The sequence below is a fragment of the Brachyistius frenatus genome, unplaced genomic scaffold, assembly GCF_029030835.1.
Source record: "Brachyistius frenatus isolate BFR_SWC_R1_liver_20210118 unplaced genomic scaffold, ASM2903083v1 Contig_102, whole genome shotgun sequence".
Classification (NCBI taxonomy): Eukaryota; Metazoa; Chordata; class Actinopteri; family Embiotocidae; genus Brachyistius; species Brachyistius frenatus.
This window is the reverse complement of record NW_027210701.1, coordinates 836817-859515: the sequence shown is the minus strand read 5'-3', so window position 1 is coordinate 859515 and position 22699 is coordinate 836817. Positions and strand designations below refer to the sequence as shown.

The following is a 22699-nucleotide window of genomic DNA, read 5'->3' as shown; positions in this document are numbered from 1 at the left end:
CAATTTAATTCAATTTTTGTCAGTAATTATGACTGATCACAGTTACATTTATTTTGGCTGCAGGGATGTTGTGCTAAAAGTGTCTCATCTCTATTAGAGTAAAATAAAAATAAATTTGTTTGTACAGTCTCTTTATTATTCCCTGTGAAATGTCATGTGAGCATCTGGATTACCAAACCCTGATGTCATCTAGATTTTGTACTCTCATGAGTAAAAATCAATTTTTTTAAAGCACATGACTGCACATGACTGTTTACGGTAAGGCCCCGCCCTCCTCGCTCTCTGATTGGCTACTGCGCTCGAGTATACGCCGACTGTTTTTCCCGACATAATATGTAAACGTGCTGCCGACTCGACGGAAGATGTTCTCGTAGCTGCTTCACTTCCACCAACAACACAGCAAAGAAAAGGTAATAAAACAAGTCTGCGTGTGTGTTTTTATCCGCTTTAATTCACCCGGAGTGTGTTTTATTAGCTTTAAAGCACTTTAATCTTCTAAAAAGTCGAGGTTTCTGTTAGCTTGTTATTCTAGCAGCGGCTAGCTTCCCAGAATGGATACCATCATCATGTGACATACAGCCGTCAGATGTTATCTTGTGTCGAACTTTTTCCACCTCGCCATCTCCAGCAGATACCTTTACTCTTTGGGGTGAACCTAAACCTTTTTAACCCCGCTGTCATCCCTCCAGGACTCCCACAGGAGGTGAGATGATGAGCCGCTACGTCCTCTTCGCTCTGCTCGGCCTCGGCGTCGGGCTTGTTCTCGGATTTCCCACCCAGGAGACTGACGGTGGGAAAAACTGGGTGTTGATCGTGGCAGGCTCCAACGGCTGGTACAACTACAGGCATCAGGTGGGACGGGGGAAGCTGTAATGAGGCCACTGTGCAAACTGCATGACTCAAGAAGTTTGTGATAAGATCCCCTTTCGCTGCAAATAAGCTCCTTCCTCTCCAGCGTGTATGATTTTTCCTTCTGTTCTTCCAGCTTTTAAAACACTCGGACTGACTGTGATCATGTGTCTCTCCCTCCCAGGCCGATGCTTGCCATGCCTACCAGATCGTCCACAAGAACGGAATCCCAGATGAGCAGATTGTGGTCATGATGTATGATGACTTGGCTCAAAACGAGGAGTGAGTTGGCACTTTTTTAAAGGTTCTCTGCAGCTGTTTCTTCTTCTTTTTCTTCTTCTTCTTCTTCCCCCTGAAGTGTTCACAAAATACATCAGTCATATTTGTCCTTCTTTCTAGAGAAGATACAGCACAAACAAATCTTCAAATTGAAATTTAGGAATGACTTTTTCACAGGTTATATTACATTTAATTTAACAGACAGATTAAAGATTGAAACCAAATTAAATAATTGTTCATTATTTACATGTTTCCTTAATGGGAATTTTTATAGAAATATAACTGAATGTAAGTATTTAATCATCAAATAATTTTTCAAGCATTTTGTAAATAGTAAAATAAATAAAATAAAATCACATTAGAAACCTGACATCTTCAGTTTATTATGAGTATAAAACATAGATTCTCACTTTGAAAAGCTTCAGCTATTAAAAATTTGGCACTTTTTCTTTAAAAAAATTATTTTATAATATAATCAATTAAAATATTGTCTGATTTACTGTCCGTCTTCAGATTAATTGATTATTTGACAGCTTGTTTCATCTCCAGACTTTAACTCCTAAACTGATAAATAAGGAGAATATTGATCAGAATTTAGTGTATATGTATTAAAACATAAGAGATGAAGTGACAGTTTATTCACTGATTAATCTTTTGAAGTGTTTTTTTAAGATACTCAGAGATTTACTCGACAGTCAGCAACTGCTCTGTGACGCTCGAATGAACGTCCGTCTCCTCTCTGAGCCGGTGATGAACGTATTTCAGGGTTTCCAGTGGTTGTTGGTTGCAGCTGTTTCACTTGAGTCCTGTTCACATTTCCCAGGTCGCTTTGTGTCGCTTGGCGTTGAGTCAAGTAGGAGTCACAAGGAAGTCATTTCTCTGACTAGAAGCTTTGTTCCTCCTGGAATTTAGATAAAACACAGACAGCTGACAGAGTCGGCTCTTAGGTTTTAGTATACATCACTTACATTTGAATTAATCATAAAATCCTGATCAAATCTTTGAAAAATTTACTTGTATTGGATAAAAAACAGAAACTCTTCATGCTTCTGGACTGCACACTTCTTCATCTGTGGCTGCACTTCCACCAGATTTAATCCCTGATTAATCGATGTATTTTTTGATTGATTAACAGTCAAATCTGTTTGATGTGTTGACAGCGATATACGAGCGTGTGTGTGAGCGTATGAGCGTGTGGTGTGGTGTGAGCGTGTGTGTGTGGTGTGAGCGTGTGTGTGGTGTGTGAGCGTGTGTGTGTGTGTGTGTGTGTGTGTGTGTGTGTGTGTGTGAGCGTGTGGTGTGAGCGTGTGTGTGTGTGTGTGTGGTGTGAGCGTGTGTGTGTGTGTGTGGTGTGAGCGTGTGTGGTGCGAGAGACAGAAATAGAAAGAGAAGTCTGCATGTTAATGTTTTCCCGCCCCTTCTCGTTACTGCAGATTATGTTGGGTGTTTTTCTGCATCAAATCATAGATATCAGATGTCAGTTGACACATTAAATGCTTTTCTTCTCCTTTCAGGTGAATCACAAGTCAAAGAAATGTGTTTGTTTTGTGTGCGAATGAGGGCTGCTGGTCAATTTATAATGGAGGAATGTGGCTATATTACCTGCGTTGGCTGACAATCACGATGTGTCTCGTAAACTGGGTCCAAGTTTTAGTTATGCAACATTGATTGTTTTATATTGATTGCGTTTGTGGTTAATAAATAACTTTTATTGTAGCATTTGCACTGAAGATTTTCCGCTTTTTATGTTAAATATCATTAATTTTCCTTCCAGTTTGATGAGATTGTTCGTGAGCTGCTGTAACAGTGCAGTTCATCACGTGAAGTACGTCATTATTGTTACAAGAAGTGATCCTGCAGTCAAAGCAGGAGAAAAGTTGTTTTTTTCAACAGCCTGTTTGTGGCTTGGTCCCCTGATCAGTGAATCATTCGTGTGTTTCCCTGTCAAAGTGTTTTGTCAACCAGTTTCACTTCCTCCTGTGAATCTCTATCATTAGTATTATAGTATTAAAGGGCAGGGGGGGAAACGGAAAACACAAAAAAAATACCCCAACACACAGACAACACAACACGCACACTTGCACACAGTGAAGATCACGACCATCCAATATTTGGTTGTCAGCTTTGTCCCTTGTGTGCAGAGATTTCTCCGGATTCTCTAAAATTTTTTTAATGATATTATGAACCGTAGATGATGAAATCCACCATTTCTTTGTACTTTCTTTACATTATGTGGATCTTGTGCATATGACAGGTGAATATTTTGATAAATTATAATAATGTTGTCACATGTCTAATAACGACAACAAGAATAACAGAGAGCAAAGGAGATGAGTGCTGGATATAAAATAATAATAATAATAATAATCATCATCGTCATCATCATCATGAACCCTATGTTTGTTTGCAAGGAACCCCACCCCTGGGATGATCATCAACAGGCCCAACGGCTCAGACGTGTACAAGGGAGTTCCTAAAGACTACACCGGAGATGTGAGTGCTTCAGAAAACACGTTTCTATAGAATAAAATGATAAAAAGTTTGGAGAGGGCGTTTGTGATGACCCGTCACATTCCTCCCGTCGCTGCAGGACGTGACCCCTGACAACTTCTTGGCGGTGCTGAAGGGCGACTCCTCGAAGGTGGAAGGTGGCTCCGGAAAAGTGTTGAAGAGGCAAGTGCTGACGCATCGGAGGACTGAACGGCATCTGGTTTATCAAGTTTATTTTTTTCTTACTTCCGTCTGATTCTGTCTGCAGCGGCCCCAACGATCACGTGTTCGTGTACTTCACCGATCACGGGGCCCCTGGTATCGTGGCCTTCCCCAATGATGAGGTGAGGATGATTTTTACTTCCTGCCACACACACACACACACACACACACACACACACACACACACACACACACACACACACACACACGTGTAGTACTTGAGTTTCTACAGTGTAGTGTTGTCTAAAAACAGCAAACTCTGCACTTACCAGAAATAACTGTAACATTTGAACGCATCAGCTGCCAACACACCTGCAGGTTGAAGTATTTTTTTTTTTTTTCCCCAGAATTCAATGTGTTCTCTGTTTAACACACGGATTCTTCTGTTCAGCAGCAGTACGGTGCTACTCAGTGAAACATAAACTCTTTAATGAGTTGTTTATTGGATGGGTGGTGATGAAATTTCACATCTTCTTTCAGAATAATTTGTAATAACTTTAGAGAGCGCTCCAGATTTATATCCGGCACCAGTTCTCGCATGTTCATTTGTATTTTAGGGCTCACACACTTCTTGATTCAGTAAAATGTAGTCTGTGTTTGTTTGAATAACTCTCTCTCCGTGTCTTCAGCTACACGCCGAAGACCTCCAGGCCGCCATTAAATACATGCACGAAAATAAGAAATACAAAAAGGTACACGTCGTCTGGTTCTTACTTGTGTAGACGCACAAAAATCCAATAACATCTGATACGAACGCTTGTTTTTGTCCTCCACCTCCGCACAGATGGTGTTGTACATCGAGGCCTGTGAGTCCGGGTCAATGATGAACCACCTGCCTGCCGACATCGACGGTGAGTTGACCTTTAAGCTCCACATGGTCCAGAAGGATAAAGAGATAATGGAGTCGGAGCGGGTCAATAAAAAGCTGACCGACATTAACTTTTCCTCGTGACCGACGTTAACTTGTTTTGCATCCTTCCTCGTGTCCAGACCGGACTGAGGTCAGCGATGTGGACTTTAGTTCTAGACTGAAACGCCGACCTCAGCCTTCCAGCTGGTGGTGTCCTCTCTGTCATGTGTGTGGCATCATGCGAGACCTCCACAGGACACAGATCAAAGTCCTGATTTTAATCAAAAGGCTGCTTTTAATCCCCACTCTAACTCCCTTCATCTGCACCCTGATTGACAGTCGAGGTGTCTGAACTTTGTTTTTTCTGGAACATTTTTGACTTCAGAGCTACACACACACACACACACACACACACACACACACACACACACACACACACACACACACACACACACACACACACACAAACGTTTGAAGCTGACATGTGAATCTGGAAAATTTTAAATCAGCATGACATGAAGAATGTGTTTTGTTTTTTTTCATCAGTGTATGCCACCACCGCTGCCAACTCTCACGAGTCGTCTTACGCCTGCTACTACGACGACAAGAGGGAAACCTACCTGGGAGACTGGTACAGCGTCAACTGGATGGAGGACTCTGACGTGGTGGGTGGGCTTTCTGCTACCGTGTTCACAGACTGTATACAAAAGTGTTCATAGCTTCCTGGTCTGAAAAATGAGGCCGATGCAGAAGTGCCTTAAAGCTACAGTACCACCAAGTGCCACTAGAGGTCGGCTCGAAAAAGCCTCCGGCTCCATAGACTCCCATTCAACTTCTCTCATCAAATACATAAATCAATAATTCTTTTCCACCAGTTATCTCGGTGTTGTTAGCTAAAGTTGCTCCTTCTTATTAGTTTTCTGGCGGTCCATCTAAAAATAATCCATCATTAATTAGAAAATAAGCTTCAAAAAGACGTGTTTGATTGACAGGCCTGTGGTGCAGTCAGGTTACAGCTATCGGTGGGCGGGACGAAGTATCGTCAGTCAGATCCACTGCCCGCTCCTCCCTCAACTTGTCCAAATATGGTCACTTCCTGCTCCAAACTGCTCCAAACTAGCAAGATGGTGACGGACAGAATCTGAACTGGAGACTTCATAACATTCACAAACCAACAGGTGACCTCACTGCTGGTTGATACTTGAGACAGATGCACAAATCAAATGTCTGCTGGAACTTTGGTAGTTCTTTATCAAGAACACGTCTGTCGTTACCTGAAAGTAGAAGTTTATTTTTTATTTTTGGGGAAATATTGTGTTGCTCATGTTGTTTTTTTGTGCCTCCAGGAGGACCTGAAAAAAGAGACTTTGCTGAGGCAATTTAAGATCGTGAGGAGCCACACGAACACGAGCCACGTCCAGCAGTTCGGGAACAAGGTGAGAGACACTGCTGATGCTGATGAGGAGAGAAATACCATCAAACATTTCACTGCACACTAAAATAATCTGAGGGGAATTCCTGTTTTAACAGCAGTGCCGATGCAGAAGACATGTTCCTGCTTTTATTTTTCTCTCTCTCTGCAGACTATGGCCCACATGAAGGTCGTGGCCTTTCAGGGAAACCCCTCCGCTGGCGTGACCCCTCCTCTGATGACCCTCCCCCTGTCACTGAGCCGGACCTGACCCCAAGCCCCGACGTCCCCCTCGCCATCCTCAAGAGGAAGATGATGGCCTCCAACGACATCAGAGCCGCTCGCAGCCTGCTGGTGGAGATCGACGCCCACCTCAAGGTAAACGGAGACGGCGCCCCCCCGGTGGAGCACCTGCTGCGTTACAGACTCTTAACAGAGTTTGTGTGTCCCCTCAGGTCAGGCAGATGCTGGCGGAGACGACGCGGCAGGTGGTCGAGAAGGTGACGGGCGACAAGCTGAAGGCCGAGGAGGTTCTGAACGAGCAGGCCGAGCTGACTCAGCATCAGTGCTACAGGGCTGCAGTGGACCACTACAAATACAGCTGCTTCAACTGGCACAAAACTGAGGTGGGAAGATGCAAACGATGTGGCTACGGGTTTTATTTTAGTCAGATATCGACTGTAAGATGGGAAATGATACCGATTATTTTGTGGGTTACTTTTCATGCAGCTGCGTGGTTTTATTCAGAAAACGTTCGCTTCTCTCTGGAACTTTTGTGACATTTGAAGAGTCCCAGATCGTTGTGTGACATTTCTGACGTGACGCTCTGCTGTGTTTCAGTACGAATATGCCCTGAGACATCTGTACGCTCTGGTGAACCTGTGTGAGAGGGGATACTCCGCAGACAGGTACGCTGCACACTTCTTTAACCAGCTGGTTTCTGTGACTAAACACTTCTTTTATTTCTGTTGTCTGTGAGATTTTTTTTTAATTCTCTGTATCCTCAGTGTCACATTAATCCGCAGCGGAAAATAGTCCCCAATAATAGAAAACATTTATCATTAATCTGAATTTAGACTTAAAAAATGCCTTCCTGATATTTTTGGTCAATATTATTATTGTTTTTATTATTAAATTTTAATGATTTAAAAAAAAAAATCATCAGTTATTGTTCATTTAAAGGAACAAACTTCAGTTTTAATCATTTCATTCATAGATCATTGTATTAATCTACTGTGTGATGCAAAACTTTTGCCATTAGAAACATAATAATTGCAGTGATTCCCAAGCTGTGGTACGTGTCCCACCGGTGGGCTACAGCAGCCTCACTCAACAGCCTGACTTTAACTCGCCCAAGTCCATTAAAAAAACAAAACAAACTGATTTTATTTCATTTGAATAGTTATTACATGAACACATTAAAGTGACATAAAAATATGACACTTAAAATTATACTTTAAAATGACAATCATTTCATGAGGCTAACCGTGCAGACATGATGCTAACGTGTTGGTTGGTTCTGGGAAATTACATTTAATTCAAATATGATATATTTTACAGAAAATTGAGATTTAAATCCAAAATAAAATGTCCAAATAATTCAAAACATGACTCTTTTAATGTGGTAATTATTTTATTTTGCAGAATTTATTGTCATAAACATTCCTCCTGCCAGTTTTTTCTGTAACAGAGACGCTGCCCCCTGCTGGCAGGTTTGAGTTTCTGTTATTTACCTCTGATGTTTTTGTTTGCTCTGCAGCATCCAGCTGGCCATGGACTCAGTGTGTCACTTCAGATACTAAAAACCATTAAAGCTTCTTCCTCGAGAAGAGCAGAGACATCGAGCTTCTCTTTGCACCGTGCAGCAATCGATGTGACGTGGAGTTGCTGTTTTATGAACACACTATAACATTTTTCTTTTTCTTTTCTTTTTTTAACCTGTTTTGATTTTACTGAGAATTGTGTAGCCTGTTTTATGATGAATTGTCCTATCACTGTGAACACTTGCTCTGATTTTTTTTTTTGTTGTTGTGTGTTTTTTTAAGAATAGGTAGGTAGGTAGGTATATACTTTATTAATCCCCGAGGGGATTAATATACAACATTAATGACAACAATAATGACGTGGAAATGATGTAAATGTGTTTTGCCCTCAGCTTTATTCGTCGAGCCTGTGGAGACTTTGTGGTGATGCAGGGATCATATAAATAAAATGAAAAATAAATCAAATTTGAAGGACAAAACTGTTTTCTGTCAAGTGTTTGAATCGTAGCTGGTCTTCAGAGGAGGACTTGTGTTGTGTCTAAATAATTCTTGCTTGAGCCTTGAAGTGTGCACATAAACCGACAGGGGTCCTTGAAGGGGATTTCACCCGTTATATCTTAGGACAGGAGGAATTCTCTTTCTCTTTCTTGCAAAAACAGAATAAACAAGACTGGTGGAGTAAAAGTGTCATCATTGGTGAGGAGAAATGTTTGACCTTTATTATATGAGACGAAATGAAAAGAAACTTACTTAGGAAGGCCTGTGAGTCCTCATCGTCCACGACTTTTAAACCATTTCCACCTAACACCAATCTGTCCTGAGCCGTCCTATTATTTGAAGATGAGCACAAGCATTAAAGCCCCTCTCCTTTCAAAAATGTCTTTTCCTACTGTAGTTTTTCATAAATAAGACATCTTGTATCTTGTAGATCGGGTTATCTGAAATGTGAAGAGTTTTTGTCATTATATATGACAATTAATTCTTAGACTCTGAAGTGAAATCGCAATGTTTTACAGTGTCAATGAACCAATGTGGTATCAAAATTATTATTATTAATAATAATAATAATTCATTACAATTGCAAAAACATTAATGAAGAAACTTTTATAAAATCGATGACAAGGGAATCATTAGATAAACAAAATAAAATCCATACCTAGTTGTTTTGTTGAAACTGTTTAAATGCCAGAAAATAGAGGTTTTGTTACAGGAAAAAAATAAATCCGTGAATATGTTAATTTGGCAAAAAATAGAAATGAATTCATGTCACAAAAAATGGCTTTTTAAATTTGTATATTTCTCACGGCTTTTGAACACAAGTCTGCGTGACTGCTACAGTTGAGACCGGACCCTAAACTACCTACCGTTCCAAAAATAGTATTTCTTTAATATGACTGAAAATAATTTGTAAACTTTTCAATGGATTTGTTTAATTTTCTCTCAGTTTGTAATTATTTTCTTTGTTTCTTTAACAGACGCAATAAAAATTTGATTTTCAATCGGAATATCATCTTATACGAGGTGTCTTTGAACATTTTAATCAGGCACACTCCTCTGCCATCTAAACCCGCGAGGTGGGGTTTACGAGGCCGCCTCCCCGGCAGGAGGCCGGCCTCGTAAACCCCACCTACGTCATCAAACAGGAAGATAACCTGACTGAAGCCCGTCTTCTAACATGCAAACGCGACGAACCGGAGAAGAGCTGTGACAACAAACCGACTCCCGGCCGAGCGGCACCGACAGGAGGACAGAAAACGGCTGTTCGTTCGGACTAACGTCTCTCCCTCTCCGACGGTTGTTTTTAGTTTCCCGCTGCAAACCCGAGCCGTTTGTTTGAGCTCGCGGAGTTAGCGTGTTTGCTAACGTCTCTCTCGGATTGCGCAAGCCGGCTCGATTTTTTTTAGTTTTTTTTTTTTTTAACGCCCTTTAAACATCTCGACCAGTGAACTGTATTAAAGATCTCAACATGGGGTCCAGAGCGTCCACGTTACTCCGAGAAGAGGAAATCGAGGAAATAAAAAAGGAGACTGGCTGTAAGTAGGAACAGACTAATTCCTGGGATGAACAGACACATCTGAGGTGTCGTTCTCTGCACTTAGACACTTAATAGATCTTTCAGTAAAATCTCCAAATCACACACTCAGAGGGGGAGTTCAGCATTTTATCTGCTAAGAGAGTGAGAAGTTTGATACATTCGCTTTGTATATATGGACTTGTGCTGAAATGAGGTGAAAGTAACATGCTGCTGACACAGTGATGCTTCACTATCAATAATCTGACGATGTCGTATATAATCAGATATCAGTCGGAGGGTCCAAAACAGGACTTTTACTTTCAGTACCTTTTCTTCTGTAAAGTATGAGAATACTTCCTCCACCTCTGTCCGCTGTCTTCTGGTCCTCTGGTAGTAAAAGGTGTGTCCTCCTGTGTGTCCTCCCTGCAGTCTCCCACAGTCAGATCACCCGCCTGTACAGCCGCTTCACCAGCCTGGATAAAGGAGAGAACGGCACCCTCAGGTGAGCAGAGACCACCAGCAGCGTGACAATACACACACTGAACATTAGTTTGGTTTCTTTAGCAGACCAGTTTGGAAGTTTGGTGTCATGCAGTGGTTGATTTTTAATAAATAGATCCTCTCACAGCTTTGCAAATTGCTATAGAGGGTGCAGTAACCTCAGGTGCAGGACTTTATGTCACAGTGTAGTGAGTCGGGCCGTGACTTGCGTTTATAAGAATTTGACGATGCAACACGTGTCATGATACAGGAGTTATGTTTCAGTGTGTTGCAATTTTAGGAAAGCTGTCATCGTATAATAATGATAATAATACTAATAAACTTTATTTATAAGAGACCTTTCATACATAAAATGCAGTTCAAATGTTTTTACAGGAGAAAATTAAAACAAAAAGCAAAAATAAGATAATACTGTCATTAAAAGAAGTCGCAAATAAAAACCAGTTGTCTTAAAACGGATAAAAATGACTTAAAAACTAAACTGTAAAAATAACTTCAAATTTAAAATCAATATCAAGTGGTGAGGGTTCAAAAACAGAGACAAAGACTGGACGTAGTTTAAAATGTATTTAAATGAGTTTGATAAGATTGATTGATGAACAAGGTTTTCTTGATTTAGTGTTTTGTCGGTTTGGTAAACTGTGTTTGTTCACTGTGGAGATTTAAAAAAAACAAAAACAGGCTGCAGATAAAAGTTGGGTCAGAAAAAGCTCTGAGTTAATGAAGTCAGTCCTGAACACAGAGACACATTTTTCTGGTTCAGTGATTGGTGAAGTCAGTAATCATTAAGCAACTGAAAGTTAAGTTTGACCTCGAGGTGGTTCGGTGGAGGAGGATTATTCTGAGCCTCTGAAGGACAAAGACTCGTGAAGGATGTTTACACACAACAGTTCTTTCCTCCATCTGTTCCCGCTCCGCTGCTTCGGGACACATTTTTCCTATCGTGACATTCTGATTGTTCGGTCGTTGCCACAATAACAGAAACATCTGACACGAAATACCAAAATTAATCATGAAAACAAATCAAATTATTCATCAGAAGTTCATCAAATCTCAGTCTGACTCCTGTGAGAGGCTCTAAATGAAGTGCAGGAAGAGAAGAGCTGTTTAAAATGAAGTGTCCCTTTTTGTGTTTAAAATTCCTTCTCCTCTCCCGACGTCTGCAGTCGAGAGGATTTCCAGAGGATCCCCGAGTTGGCCATCAACCCTCTGGGAGACCGAATCATCAACGCGTTCTTTCCTGAGGGGTGAGTTCTCCCCGTTCAGTCTTCTTTGAGTCACCAGCTCAGCTGAAACAGAGCCGGATGCTTTTCACTCCAGACGCTCTGTCTTTTTCTGCCAAGTCTGTGTGGTAATAAATCTCAGTGAGGTTTAGAGAAAATATTTGACTGCAGTTTTGGCTTTTTTTTTTTTTTTTAATCATTACAGCAGTCCAAACCCAGATGTTTTTCAATGTATCATTAAACTCCCAAAAAGTCTGACGTGTAGGCGTTTGAATTGCAGCTATGGGTTTAATGGTTTCAGATGGTTTCTCGTTTCTCTGGTTTGCTTTAGAAAAAAGGTGGAATGCATTCAAGTGTGCACACTGTGGTGTTGAGTTACGACCAGGCTGAGCGTTCAACGGTAACCTGATCCTCCACAGAGACCTCAGGAACCTTGTTTCAGACTCGATTCTGTTTTTCAGGGAGGACCAGGTGAACTTCCGGGGCTTCATGCGGACGCTGGCCCACTTCAGACCCATTGAGGACAACGAGAAGCACAAGAACGCCGCCCCCAGCGAGCCGCTCAACAGCCGGACAAACAAGCTGCTGTGTGAGTGTCCGGGCGGCGCCGCTGACCCGCATCACGACCGCTGACCGGGTTTCTTCGCGCGGACTCACGACTTCTGTACGTTTCTTTATTCTTCCAGTTGCTTTCCGCCTGTATGACCTGGACAGAGACGACAAGATCTCCCGGGACGAGCTGCTGCAGGTGAGTGTGTCATGTAAATAAGACACCGAGTCAGCGCTCAGTTTGTGGTTGACACACACAGTGAACCAGGCAGGTGGAGAATAATAACATTTCAAACACGGTGTTTCTTTCTGTCCTTTGAGGAAATCCTTTATTATCTCCTCTGAAAATATTTACAGCAACAAACTGTGTTGTGTAACATCTATTTTAAAGAAGGATTTCCTCGCCGAGGACGAGACTTTGCCCTACGGCTGATAATGATGTGATCTCTCCCCTTAAGTACAGGCTCATTTCTCCCGGACGGTCTGAACTCCTGTGTTTTGGCTCTGTCCGTGTTATTTCTCGGTTTCAGTGCCTGTAATCGCTGTAAGCTCCGAGTCAAATAACTCAGGCGGAGCTGCTGTTTATGTGCAAAACATTTCTGCGTCACCTGCCGGAGCCTGCGGGGCTGGAAGTAGCAGCTCAGAGGACCGCATGTCTTCTTAATTCTACTAAATACGTGTGCACTGTTATTTATAACCGTGCAATTCCTACGAATGATCTCGCGTGATGCTAAGACACACCGACCGCTCAGGTTATTTTCAGACCGTCTGACCGTATTTGGTATTAAACCGGCCGTGGTGTTCCTCCTCCGCAGGTCCTGCGGATGATGGTCGGCGTGAACATCTCTGATGAGCAGCTCGGCAGCATCGCCGATCGGACCATCCAGGAGGCTGACACCAACGGAGACAACTCCATCTCCTTCAATGAGTTTATCAAGGCCAGTTCTGTGCTCAATACTCGTTTTATTTACACAGCTGTTTGGTCACCACAGGAGCATTCCTACCGGACTTGTTACTTGAAGGGTTCTTTTTAATTAAAGCGCAGACGAAGACCACGTTCACTTTTAGCTCTGGAGGCCCCAGTAGGACTCAAACTGACTGCAGTCCAGCAGTGACCTCGGAGAAGAAATATATATTGCAGAGACATATTCTACACACTGCTGAAGGGTTTTTGGTGCGTACCGTCGTGGAAAAGCTGCTTAACTCTTGAAGCTTAAAGCAAAATGTAAAACTCCTGGTGTCATCGCAGGTGTTTCTTCTTTACAGTCTCCAAGAACACACAGGGAGAGGATTTTATAATGAACAGAAACTTCAGGATTTAGTTTTTATTGGTCAGACATGCAGAGCACATTTTCAGAACGGTTTTCAAAACCATGTATAGATGATTATAAAACACAGTTAGCAACTCACGACCTTTAAACTCTTACCCAAGTTGAAGTATCGGGAAAATGAAACGGACCCGAGATCCTCAAAAAGACGTATTTTCATCTATTCCCAAACGCGACTGAAAACTAAAAGTTATTAAAGGAGCTGCCTGAGAAGATCCGCTCAGCAGTTAGTGACGTCTTTTAAATCCCTTCTTTGAACAAACTTCTGTCTGAGAGTCTTTCCTGATTTCAGTGATGCCTTTTAAAGACCGCAGGACCTCCGTTCAGATTTCTTTGATTGTAAACTTGCTCTGCTTTGTTTCCTCAGGTTTTGGAAAAGGTGGACGTGGAACAGAAAATGAGCATCCGCTTTCTGCACTAAGCTCGGTTTCCCTCGAACGCGTCAGGACTCCACCTCATCCAGCTTCCCGGCGGGCTGCAGTCCACACTCCGAGTTCACGCTGCCCCACCGCGCATTTGGTAGATGACGTCATAGATCTTGAATTTCTGCCTCTGCACTGCTCTGTAAACAAAAGGGACATGTTGCGTGCCTTGGTTTGTTTTATGCAATGTCACGATGTATTATTATTATTTTTTTTCCCCAGTAATGGAACATTATTTATTAGCAGACTTTTAGAGGGTCGTAGTTAGTGCCACCACTGCTCCGGTACCATACGGCTTGTTTCCAATGCAGTGAGTAAGTTTACTCATTGATATTTAGTTCATTGTCTGTATGAATATGCAATGGTTCAAAGTAAAAACCTGTAAACGAGTTTTTAATGCTAACAGGATCTTCTGAGTTCGCTGACTTGTGGCAGAACAAGTCCGACCTGAGTTTGTCCCTCGAAGCCGAGCAGGACCTGCTCCACACACAGGTGTTTGACTCCCTCAAGTGCCATAGCCTTAGTTCCTCTTTGTGAGTTATTGTCTCGGCAGGCAGCAGGCACCTTTAGCCACGTTTGTCCATTTTCTTTTCCCGTGGATTTAACCGAACTACTGCCAATAAAATCGTCATTTCATGGTTCAATCGTCAAACTTCAGCAACAGGGAGTTTGGACCCACCAGGATCCACTGCTGGTTCCACGTGGTGTTCAAAGGAACGGTTTATTTATTTACAACTAAAACGGGTGGTGGACAGAATATCTCTTCAGTGTTTGAGTCTTCCACAGCTGCTGTTCTTGCATGTAACAAAAGGATATTTATCAGGATTTTAGCTGCCCACTTTTGAAGGTTTTACCCCCTTTTAATAAACTCCTGTCTCAGTGTCGGGTCCTAGGGTGGTAACCGGGCCGTGGACTAGCTAGTTTGTAGATTTAGATCCGGTAAAGATAACATGCTGTGCTTCTATTTGTCTTCTTGTGGCTAAGAAAAAAAAAAAAAAGGTTTGTTAATTTATGCACAACTCAACATTTGTGTTACAATATTTTTCCCCATTGAAGATCTCCAGAAGCTAAAGAGAATCAAATGCATTAGAAATATGAATTTTCTGGTGATCTGGAGACCCTTTTAATCTTTAATGTGAGTTTTGTTGACTCATTACAAGAACAGCTGAGGGCAAGAAATACAGCTCAACCATTTTGTTAATCATTACGTAATGATCAGTCAGAGTTGCTCCCTGTGTTATGTGATGTCAGTCGAGGTATTATCAAAGTGATTCATGAATTTGATTTGAATAAAATAAGTGCCATGCTTTATTTGTGTCATTTATTGAGACGGTGATTGCCCTGTTTGTTTTTTATTGTTGGTAGCTGGGTTTATTCTAGTTGATCAATTGTAAAATGTGAATTAATTGGAGTACATCAAAACAATTGGGTATAGTTGACATGATGACATGAAAGTGTACCAAAATCCAGCCAACTTTAGAGCCCTATAACTCTGGCATCCTTTACACTACAAGTGTCATTCAAATTTCAAAGTGGCCATGAGCCTGTGAACTTTACCTCACTAAAGCGGTGTCTTGATATCGGTTTTGGTTTTTAAGAAATCATACTTTTAAGGTTTATGAACTTTTTGACCCATTTCTCAGTTTATAATGGGTGTGTATTGGATGTCATGTCTTTAACCTGTGACCACGCCTGTAAAATACACAGTAGGTACATGAGAATTAATAAATGTATTCCTAACAAGATCCTGCTGCTTACGGTGAAATTATTTTTGTGATAGGACTTGTAGTTTTTGTTTTTTGAGATAATTCTCAGAGGCTCTGTCGCCTCTCCTCAGGGCGAGAATCATCATAGCAACCAGTGATTCAGCAGCTGGCTAAAGGCCTCTCTCAGATTTCCATAATGGCGGCACTGATGGGGCAATTTATAACGTTTTGATCAATTTATCATTTCAATATCAAACTTCAGCATCTGCACTGTCACATTAAACATGTCCTCTGCAATTTTCTAAGTGCTGTTTATCGTTTTACATGAGGAAGCGGCTGATACTCGGGTGGCGCTACAAGGCTGATTAAACTGTAGGGAGAAACAACGAAGAAGAAGCATTTCCGGGGCGGGCCTGAGCTTTGATTGACAGTTGTCCTGCCCAGTCGTCGCATTCCTCCCTTAGTCCGTAGTAGCAGAGCGAAAATGGCGTAGAGCGGAGGGTGTCCAGAGGAGAAGGAGACGGCTGGACCTTCTTCTCTCCTCGACGGCGTGTCCGCGGGGGGAGAAGGGGGTCCGGAGGTTTTGCGTTTATCTTTCTTCAGACGTGTCCTCACCGACCGTCTCGGCTTAAAAAACCCGGCAAGTCGTCCAGTTTGGGAGAGCTTTATGTGTCACCGTAGAGGAAGAAACCCCCCCGGCTTTTGTTTACCACTGTGTGCAGCTGCAGCTCAAACCACAGCGGAAATATCACTGCACCAAGGTCAGTCCTCTAACCAGCTCCAGCTTTACACCTGTGACTCATTTTGGACATTTTCTGCCTCGTTTAAAAGAGTATGTTGATCTGGAAAATATATTGTGCTGTTTCAATTATTTTGTTTCGTCTGCAAAATCTTTACATTAATATGTTCTTGTCAAATCATGATGAGTTTCTGTAGTAATAAATGTCTATGGAGCAGGTCCACGATTTTTTTTTTAAGGCTAGAGCTAAAATAATTAGGAATTTAATTATCAAAAAAATGAATACATTTGATCATCAATTAATCACATAAGTAGTTTTCCCAATGCAGTGTGAGGATTTGCTCTTTTTCTTCTCTCTTATCAGACTTCTTTATAAACCAAACAATTCTCCGAATCAGGTTTAATCAGGTCATTAAGTGAAGAAAATAAAGAATATTAATCATTATTCTAGGACGACACCAGCTGAAGCCCAGACTGGAGGGACGAAGGTTGTCTCCTTCAGATTGGACCCTGCACCACCAATGCATCACTTCCACCGCCGCCGAGACCTGCAGAGGTAAAGAGTCTCTGTCAGGATGACCTGCTTTTGGGGTTTCTGGGACACGCGTGTCCTCCTTCCTGTTTGTCCTTCTGCTGGGACGTCTCTGCTCCGCAGCATCCCCTCTTGTCCTGGCCTGTTTCTGCAGCCTGATCACCAACGAGGACGTCTACAGAGACTTTTGGGCCGTCTGAACCTGCATTGTGCACACTCTGGTTATGTCTACGTGTAGCCTAACACCAGCTCTGCAGAAATTGGCACAAAGTCTTCATGTAAACATACAGATAAATCCCCACATTTTAGATCAAAACAGTTTGATAATGAACAAACTATCTGCTCTCAGTTTCTGGGAGGAAGCGACACACGATACTGTAGCAAAGATCAAGGCCTGTGATTCAGATTAGACTCATTTGGGTGTTTTATTTTTGTTTTGTTTTTTTGCACTACCTCATCGCCATAGCACGTCCAACAGGACCGAAGAAGGAGCGTGATCTGTAGCTTAATGGTTGTGAAGCGCCACAGCAGTTTTCTGTGTTGATCCTAGATGCATTTTAGTTTGGGAGGGTGAATAGGAGAGGAGCGAGCAGCGCAAGTGATGCACGCTGTCATCTGTCTTTTATCCTACGTCAAGTCTGCAGGTTGAATGTAGAGGTGAAATTGGAAGTTTTCCCACATTTTCAGTCTTGTTAATTGAAATTAGGCAACTTTTAGTTCGTACTTGGATCTATTTCCACATTGTGGTCCAGTTTTTACTCTCCACTCCGACCTAAACTCACTTTAGTTTAGTCTTTTTCCCTCTTCATGAGCTCTCATTTGTCCATGATCTGTAACCTGCTGCATGTAGAGACAGAAAAATATCCCAAATTGCCCTCAGCTTTGATCCTAACCTGAAAGAAACCCTGGTCTCATTTCTTAGTTGTTGTTTTTTTGTGATCATTTTATAAAAAATAATCACCTTTTAACCGGGATTTGTGCAATATTTGATCTTAACTGTCATGTTGTTGACCAAACTGTATATTGTATAAAACAAGTGACAAGTTGTTTGAAAGCAACAAAATCACCAATGTCTTCCATTAAGATATGTATAGACTCATGTGCATTAGCTTCTTTAACGGGAATGTGGTGCCACAACATTATTGTAGCCATGCATGACCAGTAGTGATGCTTGCTTCATGGAGAATAGTGAAATTGACTTCTAGACTAAGCTGGAGCTCAAATTTCAGTCCAATTAAAAAAAAAATTGATGTACTACACCTTTAAATATTTAGTTACAGCTTTGCCCTAAAATCCAGTGAGATCTTTTTATTTCACGTCTAGGTAATGAAAATTTAAGTAAAGTATGACGCAATCAGGGTATATAAAATACAGTATTGACTCACGTCCTAGTGAGCACGCTGAAAACTTAATGTATGACGAGGGTTGCACAATTAATCGGATTCAAATTGTGATTCATGCCTCTAACGAATCCACCGCATCAGCTGCATCAAAACAACAACCGTATAAAATGTGTGAAATTTACACTCGACAAAAAAATGGACCCAAAATATTAGAAACGTCGCACGAGGTGCATGTAATTCTCAGCGGGTTGGCAGAACACCGGCCCGGTGCCAGGCACCGTGAGATTGGTTTTCTTCTGTATTAATAAGTAAATGATGCATGAAACATTTAAATTGAAAATAAAATTGTGAGAGAATCTTTGATTTAAATTCTAAGAAAAAAACGGTGCAGCTTTCGTACGACGGCTAAAAATCTCGTTAAAATGAGACTCGGCTGCGACGACGATAGAAACCTTTGAGAGGAACTTTTGAAATCCTGGATGATGTTTTTTTTTTTTTAATGCCTAGAATTAAGATCTCACCGCGACATCGCTTTGTACATATTACCTCATAATTTCGGGATTCAGAGCGTTATATTTTAATCCATAAAATTGTATTTGATTAGAGTTTTAGAAGCAATAACTTACAATAATGCATGAGTTTAGTGCCAGGGTGTACGTGTTTAAAGGTAACGATTCCCCCTCTCTATGTATTAGACTTTTTTTTATATAGATATATATATCTATATATATAGATATATATATTTGGCTTTAAAACGGAGTATCAGGTGTGCAGGTTGAAGACTCGTCCTGCAGAACAGCGTAGAGGTGAGGACTGCCGTAGCATCACAACAAACTGACCTTCTTTCCGAGCCGAGCGGTGCATGAGATGCTTTAAATTTCACTTGTAGCATTTTTACATCCAGAAACCCCCCCCCCCTTCCCTGACACACACACACACACACACACACTTTCTCAGTGGCTCTGTGGCTGCAGAAAGGACTCTGCGAGCTCGTTTGAAAAGCACTTTCTCTCGATGTACTGACTTGCACCGTCACCGTCCCGTCTTTGAATGCTGTGTCTTAACGAGCTTGCGATGCTCCTTCTGGGATTTATAATCACCATTTATAAGCAAGAAGTAGGCGTCTACCAACACGAATATATGGGTTTAAAAAAAAATATGCATGACTTAGCAGAATAAAGAATGTATTGCATGCAATAATCCAACTTTGTAATGTGAACGAGTGTAATTAGGATGTTGAAGTGTTCGTGTCGGATGTTCTGAAGCAGTTTTATGGACACGAACGTAGAAAAAGAAAAAGTAAAAAAAGAACAGAAAGAAGCTTCTGTTGTGTCGAACGCGAGGTGGCCGTTCAGCCACAGATCATAGAGAAGCTTCAGTCACATTAATGACTCTGTTGATCCGCTGAGGAGGCGGGCTGTGTAGAAACTATGCACTCCAGAGGGAGGAAGTGGGCATGCTTATTATGTGTGAGCCTCTTGTCTGGTTTTGTATTAACTTAAAAAAAAAAAAAGATGATGATGATAAATCTGTATCAGAAATTCAGCAATAAAATGCAGCATGGTGCCAACTGGACGGCTGCGTGTCGCTGTGTGCTTTCAGAGTTTGAGAAAACGACGTCGTGCAGCAATGAAAAGTTTGCATTTAGAAAATAGAATATTATTGAAGGGAAATTTGACAAGAGGAGCTCAAATTCTGTCCTACGAAGGACCTATATCTGGATGTAGGTTCCAAAAATGTACGTTTATTTTATGTGAAATTCCATTTAATACATACATTTTTTTTGTATAAAATATAAGACTAATAATTTGAAAAAAAAAAAAAAAACTCTTTAAAATATAACATGAAAAACATAAAGCATCCATGTGCTTCTTTTGTGTGACAAAAAAAACAGTGTGGACTAAATTGACGGACTCTTGAGTTCCACATTGACTTAAATACATTCAGTTGATTTGATTTCTGACAGCAAAGATGTCTGACGTCATCCAAGAGAAGGTTTGAATCAGTCCTGCCAGGATTTAACGTAAAACTATTTGTTTTTTAATTGGAGTTATTGGGCTGCAAATTTTTTTTTTTTTTATTTATTTTTACTTTATTGACAAAACAGAATTTACCATAAAGACACAAGAAACCGGACGGACTCTGTTTCATGCAGAACAATAAAACAGTAAAAAGAGAGCACAGCTGAGATGGCCAAGAATGAACAGTTAATTGTTGTTATGTAAAAAATATTATTAATGCATCAAACAGTGGGTGAGATGTGTCACTGAGCCAAATTTAAAGCTCTGAGAGGTTTGAAAGATGACAAACCGAATGAGTGTGTAAAGTCTGAGTGAAATGAAAGAGGCAGCTGCAGAGACGTCAGTCAGCAGGAAACTACGACGAGTGTGCAGCAGGTGGGAGAGGACGCTCGCTACTCATTCAGTTCACTGCTCATGCTCCCGTCGACCAGTCGGCTCTTCAGGCGCGACATCATTTCCAGTCTCTCTTCAAACTGCTGTCTCACCTGCAAAGGAAACGTGTATTTATTACAGTATCATTAATTACTGCCTGGGTCGATGGTGTCACCCGCAGGCTCAACTGTACACTCATCACCCGTTTAAACACATCAGTTTCATCCACAGTTGTTTCATTTGTTTGTAGCAGAGTATAAATATTTAAGACTTAATCGTCACCTCGGCGATGCATTCACTGAGGGGCTTCAGGTCAAATGTGAAGGTGGAGGCTTTCACCATCGAGCGGCTGTTGAGGATGTAACTGCAAAGTAAGAAAAAGAGAAAGAGATGTGAACGGTCGAGTAAAATCCCCCTCATAACCTACCTGTTTATTCGAGCCCCTTCAAGCAGAAGTAAACAAGAACACAAGAAGTCAATATGCTCACCAGCTGATGTTTGCTTTGTGGAGGAGAAAGATGGAGCGAACCGCGGCCAACCGGGACGGAGCCGAGTGAATGAGTTTCCCCACGGCGCAGCGGCAGCTTCGACACTTCAGAGAGCTGAAGATGCTGAAAGTAAAACGAGAGAAGTGACGAACACGAGGATGAAAATGACCTGTGGGAGGAGGACACAGTCCAGGTTTCTGCTCAGGATGACGTTCAGTGCTTCATAAACAAACTGCCTTTACAGGAGCATAAATCCTTGAATAAACAATAAGTTGTGTTTACTCACCAGTTATTCATTTGTCCTTTATGTCCTGTCTCCATTTTATCATTGACAACCACATCGTTGGTGACTCCTGAGGGGAGGCACGCAGAAAAGTATCGATTAATATCAGGTTTTTCTAGAAACCCTTCAAAACACACATTAAAGAGAATATCTGATCAAATGTAAACGCAGAAGAGAAATTCAGAACAGACAAAAACTGGCTTTTTTTGTTTGTTTTTTAGACAGAGTTCAGGTCACGTGATGTCAACTCATGGATGAAACAAAACAAACTCCATCAGCCTTGTGAAGAACATGAGCTGTTGCTGAAAGCTCCGGAAATAGCCTGTCACATTAAGATGCCATAACGTTTCTTTGTATCTGAAACGTCTTTAAATAATCTTTAAAGTAAACTCTAATGTTTTGGAGGGATTGTTACCTGTGCACATGATGGAGTCCAGACTTCTAACCTCCCCACAGATAACGAAGGAGTCCGCCAGCACCGTGTTACACTCCTGACAGTGGAGGGTCACGTGCTGTCCGCGCGCTGCCGCCGGCTTCACGTCGTCGGTGCGATTCATTAAGGTGCTCTCGTTAAACTCCATCTTTTAATCAGGTTTTAATGCTAACTCTCCCGCTCCAGAGTTTGAACCGACAGAGGGGAGGAGGTTTTCTTCTTCGCCTCCAGTATTCTTCTTCCTTTTTTTGGTGGTTGGCAACTTCAAGGTGCGTTACCGCCCCTACCGGACTGGAGTGTGGAGCAGGAGATTGGTAGGGAAACAAATAAACAAAATTATATGATCTAAACTCGTTTCATTATCAAACATGGTTATATACTTTCTCGATTGTTTTCTCAAAGAACATTTAATCATTTAGTTTTTCAGAAAAAAAAACCTCATTTAAAATAATTTAATCACTCAAATAAAGTTAAAATTTGACTTAACTAAGTACAGCACTTGTTTCCAGCAATACATAAATCTTATCAAAAATATTGATATTTTTAATCTTTACAGAACTTCATATATTTCATGAACTATATCTTATCTTCATTGAGGTGTAAATTGCTGCAATGAAATTAATTATACACAAATCTGTACAAAGAATAACCTTTTCCATTTTTAACTGCAGTTTCTTTTTATCCATTGTAATGCTTTCATCTCAGATGTAAACAGGCTAAAGACAGATTATTTTATTTTCTACTTTTAAACGAACATTTTAACGTTTTTGTTTTTATCAAAGCAAAATCTGTGTTTTTCATTTGTGTGTTTTTGAATAAATCTTCAAAACCTTTATGTTTGTAAAACTGACATTATGTGGTGTAAAGTGTCTATTTATTCA

At 41.2% G+C, this 22699-nt stretch overlaps 3 protein-coding genes and 2 long non-coding RNA genes across 6 annotated transcripts; 3 read left to right on the top strand and 2 right to left on the bottom strand.

Annotated features, from left to right (window-relative positions):
- Nucleotides 1-303: 303 nt before the first annotated feature.
- lgmn (legumain) lies at nt 304-8150 on the top strand. Its single transcript, XM_069711666.1, is given in 15 exon segments — nt 304-410; nt 690-852; nt 1034-1131; nt 3540-3621; nt 3719-3801; nt 3887-3962; nt 4470-4532; nt 4625-4691; nt 5237-5355; nt 6037-6126; nt 6274-6345; nt 6348-6479; nt 6557-6727; nt 6942-7009; nt 7861-8150. Coding segments are annotated over 14 exon segments (1308 nt in total). The 5' UTR covers nt 304-410; nt 690-708; the 3' UTR covers nt 7904-8150.
- On the bottom strand, nt 1126-4638 carry LOC138628557 (uncharacterized). 2 transcript variants are annotated; one of them, XR_011311475.1, is made up of 4 exons: nt 4555-4638; nt 3693-3982; nt 1817-2029; nt 1126-1244 (listed from the first exon to the last, which is right to left on the bottom strand). It is a non-coding gene; the product is annotated as an uncharacterized lncRNA (long non-coding RNA). The 2 variants fall into 2 exon arrangements; XR_011311474.1 differs by lacking the exon at nt 1126-1244 and having other exon boundaries at nt 1501-2029.
- Nucleotides 8151-9479: 1329 nt separating the features above from the next.
- On the top strand, nt 9480-15646 carry chp1 (calcineurin-like EF-hand protein 1). The gene is made up of 7 exons (XM_069711665.1): nt 9480-9897; nt 10308-10380; nt 11546-11626; nt 12064-12191; nt 12289-12350; nt 12967-13089; nt 13847-15646. The coding sequence occupies exons 1-7, from the start codon at nt 9831-9833 to the stop codon at nt 13898-13900; spliced, it is 588 nt and encodes a 195-aa protein (XP_069567766.1). The 5' UTR covers nt 9480-9830; the 3' UTR covers nt 13901-15646.
- A 396-nt stretch (nt 15647-16042) lies between these two features.
- On the top strand, nt 16043-19796 carry LOC138628492 (uncharacterized). Its single transcript, XR_011311468.1, has 2 exons — nt 16043-16368; nt 16798-19796. It is a non-coding gene; the product is annotated as an uncharacterized lncRNA (long non-coding RNA).
- Nucleotides 19797-20094: 298 nt separating this feature from the next.
- Nucleotides 20095-22029, bottom strand: oip5 (opa interacting protein 5). Its single transcript, XM_069711561.1, has 5 exons — nt 21801-22029; nt 21389-21455; nt 21103-21225; nt 20897-20978; nt 20095-20727 (listed from the first exon to the last, which is right to left on the bottom strand). The coding sequence occupies exons 1-5, from the start codon at nt 21964-21966 to the stop codon at nt 20635-20637; spliced, it is 531 nt and encodes a 176-aa protein (XP_069567662.1). The 5' UTR covers nt 21967-22029; the 3' UTR covers nt 20095-20634.
- Nucleotides 22030-22699: the final 670 nt, after the last annotated feature.